The sequence below is a fragment of the Paroedura picta genome, chromosome 17 (genome assembly GCF_049243985.1).
Source record: "Paroedura picta isolate Pp20150507F chromosome 17, Ppicta_v3.0, whole genome shotgun sequence".
In the NCBI taxonomy this organism is placed as follows: Eukaryota; Metazoa; Chordata; class Lepidosauria; order Squamata; family Gekkonidae; genus Paroedura; species Paroedura picta.
In genome coordinates this window covers 20,191,071-20,199,151 of record NC_135385.1, presented here as the reverse complement: position 1 = coordinate 20,199,151, position 8,081 = coordinate 20,191,071, and the positions used below count along the sequence as shown (strand labels likewise).

Genomic DNA, 8,081 nt, shown 5'->3' with positions numbered 1-8,081 from the left:
TCTCGACGAGTAGCCGACGGGCCTGGGGCTCCCTTCTCAGGTTCAACGGCAACGGACAGGACTCACCAGGACATCGGGGGGGAGGGAGAGGCCATTTATTTGTGAAAAAGCACACGGGCAGCAGGACAGTCTCGGCTTGCGGGCGACGGAGGACCGTGGGAGATTTCTGCCATCTTCTAAAAGGGAGTCTTTGGTGGAGGCTTCTGCGCAAGATGTATACAATGTGCGACGAGCACACGGCGGGGCTCCATCGGATCTGTCCGAGGCCAAAACACAGAAGGGATGGTTATTAGAGCCGAAGGGTGGGGGAGGAGAAGTGGGAGCCACACAAAGGCACAAAGCTGCCTTTCACTGATTCAAATCCATGGTCTATTGTCTATATCAGTAGTCAAACTGCAGCCCTCCAGATGTCCATGGACTACAATTCCCAGGAGCCCCCTGCCAGCGTTCGCTGGCAGGGGGCTCCTGGGAATTGTAGTCCACGGACATCTGGAGGGCCGCAGTTTGACTACCCCTGGTCTATATGTTGTCTACCGTCTATTGTCTCCTCTCCGGGGGTCTCCGGTGGAGGTCTTTCACATCACCTATTGTCAGATCCTTTAACGGGAGATGCCAGGGATTGAACCCGGGACCTTCTGCCAGCCGAGGCTGCGTGGGTGCTGGCGAGAGGGCTACGCCGAGGGCAGCTTCAAATGAACGACAAAGCCGTGTCCTCGGGAAGTAATAAAGCGACTGTGACTAAATCCCGGCTGCGCAAGGCCCACCTGGGCAGCTCCCGCCACTGCCCTCGGCTGCCTACCTGTTTCCCGGGACGGGGCTCAGAAATCGTTATCGCTCTCCTCCAGCGGCTCCGGCTTCCGGACCCTCCGGCTGGTCTTGCTGGGGGACATGTCGATGCTGTCGTCCTCCAGGTCCCCGTCGTCTTCGTCGTCGTCGTCGTCCAGATCCATTTCGCTGTCTTCCGAATCCTCCTGCGAGGGCGAGACCTGGGTTGGAAAACTCACCCGCTGGATTGGGGCCCGGGGCCGCTCCTCTTTCGAGGCCGCCCGAACGGCCCAAGTCAAAAGGCCGGACTGCCTTTCGTGGTGACGCGGGCCCCCTTGAGCCGCCTGCTCTCCTCCGAGCAGCAAAACGGCTTTTGGAAAATGCTTTCGTCGAGACAATCTGCAAGATGGCGACGGAACCCTGGAAGAAATGCTTCTCTCTGGGCAAATACCGATGGCAGTACAGCTAACGTGCCACGCACCATGTTTACATTTCATGTAAACCGCCATGAGCCTCGTGGGAGGGCAGAATATAAATTAAATAAATAAATAAGCAAGTAGCCGTCCCCAAGCGACACAGAACACCCCCCCCCCCGTCCCAGGGCCCGGCAGGATTCAGGGATGGCGGATCAGAATCACACAGCTGGAAAAGACCATCCATCCGGCCCCACCATCTTAAAAACCACACGCTCCTGACAGCTGCTCCTCTAATCCCCTCCGAAAACCTCCAGCAAAGGAGATGCCACCACCCCCATCCCCCCCCCCCGAGGCAGCATATTCCATCCACGGACAGCCTTTGCGTCCGGAAAACGCTTTCTCTAATGTTGAAATGGAGTCTCCCTTCCCGTCCTTTGAACCCGCAGCTCCTAAACCTTGTCTCTGCAGGGGTAAGCAGGAATTTCCTCGCCAAGAGTCCAGGGTGCTGCAGTGACCGCTGGATCATGGATAGATGCCCACCAATGGTGACGGCAGGCTAGGTCCCAGCGTCTCTAGACAACAGCCGATTCAGTATCACTCTAGGCACGGACTGGGGATTTAGGGGGTGGGGTAGCATTTTATGTGCCGTATGGCAGGGGTAGTCAACCTGTGGTCCTCCAGATGTCCATGGACTACAATTCCCATGAGCCCCTGCCAGCTGGCAGGGGCTCATGGGGATTGTAGTCCATGGACATCTGGAGGACCACAGGTTGACTACCCCTGCCATGTGGGACATGTGTGGGATGGCCAGGAGATCCGAGGTTGGCCTGGCAGCCGGACAAGGGACATTCGGAGTGGGTTTTACCGTTGCCTGCCTCCCCATCCTGCCCCCTAGTGTTCCTCGGAGGAACTGCCGCCCAAATCCTTGGAGGTCTCCCCTCCAATTCCTTCCCTTGCCCACGAGCTTCCGGTGGCTCTGCTGCGCCGATTGTGCCTTGATGGCGATGGCCTGCTGCCGACCGCGGGGCGAGGGGCGCCGACCCGAGAGAGGCAGAGAGGAGAGGCACCCACCTTGGCCTTGGCTCTGGCAGCTCTGGGCTTAGGGGCTCCGCCCCCCCGGGCCTTTGGAGATGGGGCAGCGGCACACAGGCAGGGCGAGATGGAGGCGGAAACAAAGAGAGAGGTGAGACCAGCGCGGCGGGCATCAATGACGGGTGGCGGAGGAGAGACCCGGGATGGGTGGCAGGGTGGCACATAGAAGGCAGAGCGGAAAGGCTACCTACGGGAGGGCAGTCTGGGCAACAGAGCCGTACGGGGGTGAGATCACAAGATGACCATTTTCCCAGGGAAATCCCCGGAGAGATTTTTCACAAAAGGCCCCTTTCGGCTGGGACGAGGGACGGCTGGTTCTTCAAGTGCCTCAGGCACACGCCAAGCAGGAGCCTCGGCTGCAGCTGGTTGTCTGCCCGCGGCTGCGTTTCGCTAACAGCCACACACAATGCTCCCGCACGGTGATCACACCTCCCCCGGGAGGGACAGCCGACGGCGCACAGCGGGAGCCTGGGAGCGCACGGCACGACCGCGTCACGTCCCAAGTCCGCTCCTGGGGAAGCCGGCCCAAGCGAGCGCTGCTCTGCTTAGGGCTCTGCACCCAGCTCCTGCTGAGGCCCGCCCCGATGGCGGACTAATTTTCACAGTCAAGAGTTAAAGTCGCAAGGAGCCCGTCGAGGGCAATTATTAGAACGGGCGAGTGAAGAAGCAAGCTTTATCGGTGAGAACTTGCCTTGGTTACAAGCTAAAAGTGTTGTAAAGTGTTGGTGACCGCTAATGACAATAAAACAAGACCAAGTAAAAACCCACAAGGTGTGTGATTTTAACAAAGTAAGGAGACAACCCAAGCGTGTTCCTGAAAGGCTAATAGTGGGATGTTCGTTCGGATGCCTCAACTCCTGTAAGCCTGACCGGGGAGTTAGAGCCACTTTGTACACGATGGTTATGGTTGACATCTGACTGCAATGTCCCTTGTCCTCCCCTTTTGGTGTGTCTGGAGATGCCTTTGCACTGCAGAGCACCCAGTTATTGCAGCTGCTTGCCAAATAACAGGACCCTGACGGCGTGCACCAAAACCCCAGGTGGGGTGTCCGAATTGGCCGCAGCTGCAGCCAGGAGAGGGAGGGGGGAGGCCAGCAAAGGCGGTGGGTGGGGGAAGGGTGGGCCCAAGAGGGTTGAAAAGAAGCAGGCAGGCAGTCAAGGGGCAAAGCTTACTGGTCAACAAGACAATCTCCAAGTTACTCACGTCATCTTCTGTGTCGCCGCCTTGCATGGTCCCCACGATCCGCTTGCTGGGCCGCCCTGGTCAAAGGAAAGAGACAGAGTGTTAAGTGGCCATGGGACTGTGTGGGCACATGGAAGCCACCAATGGGAGGGGGGGGGCTCATGGGAATTGAAGTCCATGGGCATCTGGAGAGCCCCAGTTTGGCCAACCCTGGACTAGCCCATCCAGGGAGCTTCCAGGGCACAGCTGTGAGCTCCCAGATCTCAGGACTGCACTCCCACCACGGCTTTTGCTCTCTTGAAATAAAGAACGTTTCTCATCTAGCACGGTTGCCCCTGGAAGCAGCTCTGTGGAGCCACAGCTGACCCTTTCAGCACAGCAGGCAACCCCGACCTGTCTGCTCTGTGGCTGTTTGCCCCGGGCGAGAACAAAAACGGCGGAAATCCAATCTGGTCCCACTTCCCCTCACCCTTGCGTTCAACGTCTGCAGCTCTGACCATGAATACCTGGCCGGCCAGCCGGCTGGCCTTCCCAGGGGCATGCAAAGACGCTGCAAAGGTGCCGCCCAATTTGAAAGCAGGGCGGGGGGGAAGCTTCGCATCGCCCGGCCCCCTTGGTATTGTCCGGCCTGACGCACACCTTCGATATTTCGTAGTGCTGCTGCTGCGGGGCCGGGTGGCCGAAACGACTGCTTTGCAAAGCCCAGGATAGAGAGAAGCGAGCGATAACCATCGCGGAAGGGGGAAGAGCCCACGGCTCCCCATTCAGCCCGCCTGGGTCATCTTCCCTCCCATCAGGCAGTGTGTGGGGCAACCCCCTGCGTGTGGGGGAGGAGGCTCTCCGGGAGAGGGCCAAGCGGGGAAGCCAGAGGCACCTTGCATCAGCATGTCCACGGCCGTGTGATGCTTGATGAGCGGCCGGTCTTCCATGTCGCTGTCGGAGCCCTCGTCCTCGTGGATCTCGATGTCGGAGTCCTCGTTACCTGGACAAGACAGGAATCGAAGGTGCCCAGGAGAGTCACGGATCGTGGCGGGGAGAGGCTGCTCTCTTGGCACATCAACAGCTCTATGGGAGCTGGGGCGGCAGAGTTTTAATTTTTTTTTCAAAATTGGAGGGACTAGACTCGCTCCCAAATCCCGGGTCTTTGAAATCAACCAACTGCTCATCAATCACAGCCACTGCTACTGCTCCGCTGACGGTTGTGACTCAGGGACAGATGTGTCATTTGCTCTGCTGAACACTCCTCTCGCAGAGGACAAGCTGTACTCCCCCTTTCGGAGGAGTCCCCGTCATGCTGGGGGAGGCTGGCAGCCCGGCGCAACTGGGGCTCGTTCCCACAGCTCCTAATATTTCCCCTTTGCCACCGCCGCCATCGAATTGGGAGTACACCACGAAACGGTCTTTTGGCCAAGCTTCTCCGTACTTTTGAGCTAAAGGCCAATATATATATTGTCAAAATTCAAGTGGAGAACAGCAGACCAGAGAATTAGTGAAGGACTAGAGCAGGGGTAGTCAAACTGCGGCCCTCCAGATGTCCATGGACTACAATTCCCAGGAGCCCCTGCCAGCATTTGCTGGCAGGGGCTCCTGGGAATTGTAGTCCATGGACATCTGGAGGGCCGCAGTTTGACTACCCCTGGACTAGAGCCTCAGCACCTACCAGTTGGAAACCTAAAGGAATCACGCCATAAAATAGTTACAGGAGGAAACGACCACTGATGAAATTGCTACGTTGAAAACGGTACAAATCCAGAGTCCGTTTCGGTGGCTCGATTACTGCTGAAAGAAGAGCTATGAGTATTTTTATCTTTATCCGTTGCTAAATTGTTTAACTGACCGTCTTCTTCTCAGCTAGTGAGTTTAACACCTCAATTTTAAAGACAACCTGGTCCACCCTCGGGGATGGGCATGAACCTGTTCACAAACCAAAGTTTGTCACCAATTTGGCCTGGCTTGGGCCCCACGAGAGGCACCTCCTCTGAACATTTCCCAGACTTCTGCCTGGTTCGGGGCGTTTAAACCGAGCAGCCGAACCGTTTGCCTGAAATGGCTCCGAACCGGTTCATTTCGCTTTCCCTCCTTCAAAGTCTGTGTGAACAGGGGGGGATGGGGGACGGGTGGTTTAAATGCCTGTTGCCCATGACAGCAGCCTATTTTGCTCCCCTTTAACTCAAGTCCAGGCGGAAGGGCAGGTGGGCAGGTGGGATCCGGGGCCCCTTATTGGGCAGGCAGGTGGGATTAAAGGCAGGTGGGATCCGGGGCCCCTTATTGGGTTCAAGGGTCGGGGGCTTACTTCCGGCCTTCAGCAAGCGCTTCTCCTCCTCCTTCAGCTTGTTCTGCATCAGACGCAAAGTGTTCTCCGCTTCCTGCGGGGAAGAGAAAACAGCGAGGTCAGAACAGCCACTGCTGCAACACCCGGTTCGGGAGAAGAAGAACAGGTCGTGGCGGAACTCTGCTGCGAAGGTTACGCCGGACGGCTCTGCAGCCGGCATTGATCCGGCTACAGAAGAGGGAAGTCTGATTTTTCTTTTTAAAAGCGACCCAACAAGCGGTGTTATTTCTCCCCCATCAGCTCGAATCAAACAGTTCAAAAGCAAGGGGAGCTTTTGATCCCGCTGGAGCGCCTCTTTTCATGGCAGGCTCTGAAGGGAAAAAAGAGGCCTGGAAACTCACAAGTTCTTTTATGTAACTGGTGGAGGAATGAAAACACAAAAGTCACAGAGGAGACAAGCACAAGCTCAGCAACAAATCTCAAGAAACTTCACTGAAGGGAGGGGGGGGCAGTTGCCAGCGAACGGGGAGCTTCGTTCGGCCTGCCCAGCTCTGGAGGGCTCAGAGGCATTGGGAAGAGCTCCGGAAAAAGCTCCTAGTATACTGCGACCTCCACAACCCAAGTAAATGCCTCTCCTTTTGCTGCTTGTGATGATTTTGCTCTAGGGTTATAGTATGGGGTGGGGGATTCACCTTCTCCCCCCCGTGACATTTCCCTGACTTTAATCCCCCCTCCTCAGCTGGTCGGAGCCAGCATGGCGAAGCAGCTAAGAGAGGTTAGGAGTTTGGCTGTTTAGTGTCGAGAACTATTCTTATGCTCCCCAAACGCGCTCAAAGCAGAGTTGAGATTAAGGCGGGACAAGCCACTTGCAAAGGCCCCTTGGGTGGTGGGGATTTGCGCGCCAGGGTGATGGCACGTGCTGGGGAGGCCTCTCACGGATAGTGCCTGGATGTCCCCTCCCCAGATACTAGTGGCAGGAGTCAGTCTGCGTGCGCTGCAGGGAAGATCAAGCCGCATGGGAAACGGTCGCTGGCTGGGTCTTGAGGAGTCCCGCGATTCAGAGCGGGCAGGCTTCTCCGCCAGGGAAGGACGAGAAACGTTCCACCTGTGACGTCCAACTCTGCTCTCCTTCCCCGGACTTTTGTGACCCGGCCCCTCTAGAGATCCAGCCCCTCGCTTACCCGTCCCTCAGTTCTGAGATCTAGATTCCGCAATAAGTCTAAAGGATCTCCCAAGGCCAATCCCGCTCAGCCAGGCCCAATGGAGCACAACGCTTGCTCCTGATCAACCTGCCCCAGCTTATGTTGGCCATCGTGGCCCGTGCCTGGTTTGACTAGGCTATCCTCGATCCCGCCTGGGATTGCACAGGTTGTGTCTCGGCCTCGGATTCTGCTTGATACCCATGGCCGGGCTCTGGTGCATTAAGAACCCGTAACTCGAGCACTGGAGCATGTCCTGCACCAACAGCCAACACCTCCCGCTGGAGAGGCTGTAACACACCGGCAACGGGGGGCAAACAGTGCACACGCAGCAAGGCCGGCTTGGAAAGGGACACAAAAGCGAGCCCCGGGGACAAATGTTTGTGGCTCGGGGACAAATGTCTCAGATGGCAGTCCTGAGGGCTGAGCTCCAGAGGCAATGCCTCTCCCTCCCACCAAGCCATTTCAAGCGGCTTCAAACCGGCGCCGTCCGAAGGCTGTCCGTTCCTCTTCTTGGGGGATTTAAAATTACGTGTCAGATATGATCGGGAGGCGGGCTCTGCGCCAGCTCCTGGAAGGACAGCTGTTCGGCACACCATTCCCGTCCCCGTAATGAGCTCTGACAGATCACAACCGGCTCTTCACAAAACCTCCGCTCCGAATTTCCCTTTCAGCGGCCGGTTTTCCAATTAACTCGCCTAGCCCCTAAAGCTGGACTTTTTATCCCTTTTCTAACGGTCCGTTTCCACAAGGGAAGTATCAGGTCCGCCTGCATTGAGAAGCCGAGCGCTTTGTCTGAGAGATACCGACCCGGCTGTCTTTTTAATCAGTTTCAAAAACGCCGGCCAGAAAGGACGCCCGTCTTTGTAGAACGTGGGGAACATTCAGAACGGCAGCATTAGGGGGCGAGGGGAGGGCGATGGCTTCGTCTCAAGATCAGCTCCGCCCCTTGGCGAGCAAATTTGGACCTGTCTTTAAAAGGCCGCCATCTAGTAGTTCCACCACTGAATTTCCCGTCGAAACTGGAGTTCTCTCTCTTTGGGCTGAGGCAAAGAAACCCCTTGGGTTTGCCTCTGGCCTGACCTAGCCTGATCCCACCAGATGTCAGAACCTAGGGAGAGGGAGGCCACCCAAAAAATCTCTTCTCGCTGCAT

General features: G+C 56.9%; 1 protein-coding gene across 4 annotated transcripts in view; it reads right to left on the bottom strand.

The window, feature by feature from the left end:
- Positions 1–80: 80 nt before the first annotated feature.
- The window catches only part of CLUAP1 (clusterin associated protein 1), a 58,087-nt gene continuing 50,086 nt past the window's right edge, over positions 81–8,081 (bottom strand). For 3 of the 4 annotated variants that reach the window (XM_077316985.1, XM_077316983.1, XM_077316986.1), the window contains exons 9-14: positions 5,750–5,822; positions 4,331–4,438; positions 3,478–3,533; positions 2,253–2,303; positions 800–971; positions 81–256 (exon numbers count right to left, since the gene is read on the bottom strand). In XM_077316985.1, coding sequence (XP_077173100.1) covers positions 819–971; positions 2,253–2,303; positions 3,478–3,533; positions 4,331–4,438; positions 5,750–5,822 — 441 coding nt within the window. In that variant the 3' untranslated portion in view covers positions 81–256; positions 800–818. The remainder of the gene's footprint in view (positions 257–799; positions 972–2,252; positions 2,304–3,477; positions 3,534–4,330; positions 4,439–5,749; positions 5,823–8,081) is intronic. The other variant, XM_077316984.1, reaches the window with a different exon arrangement.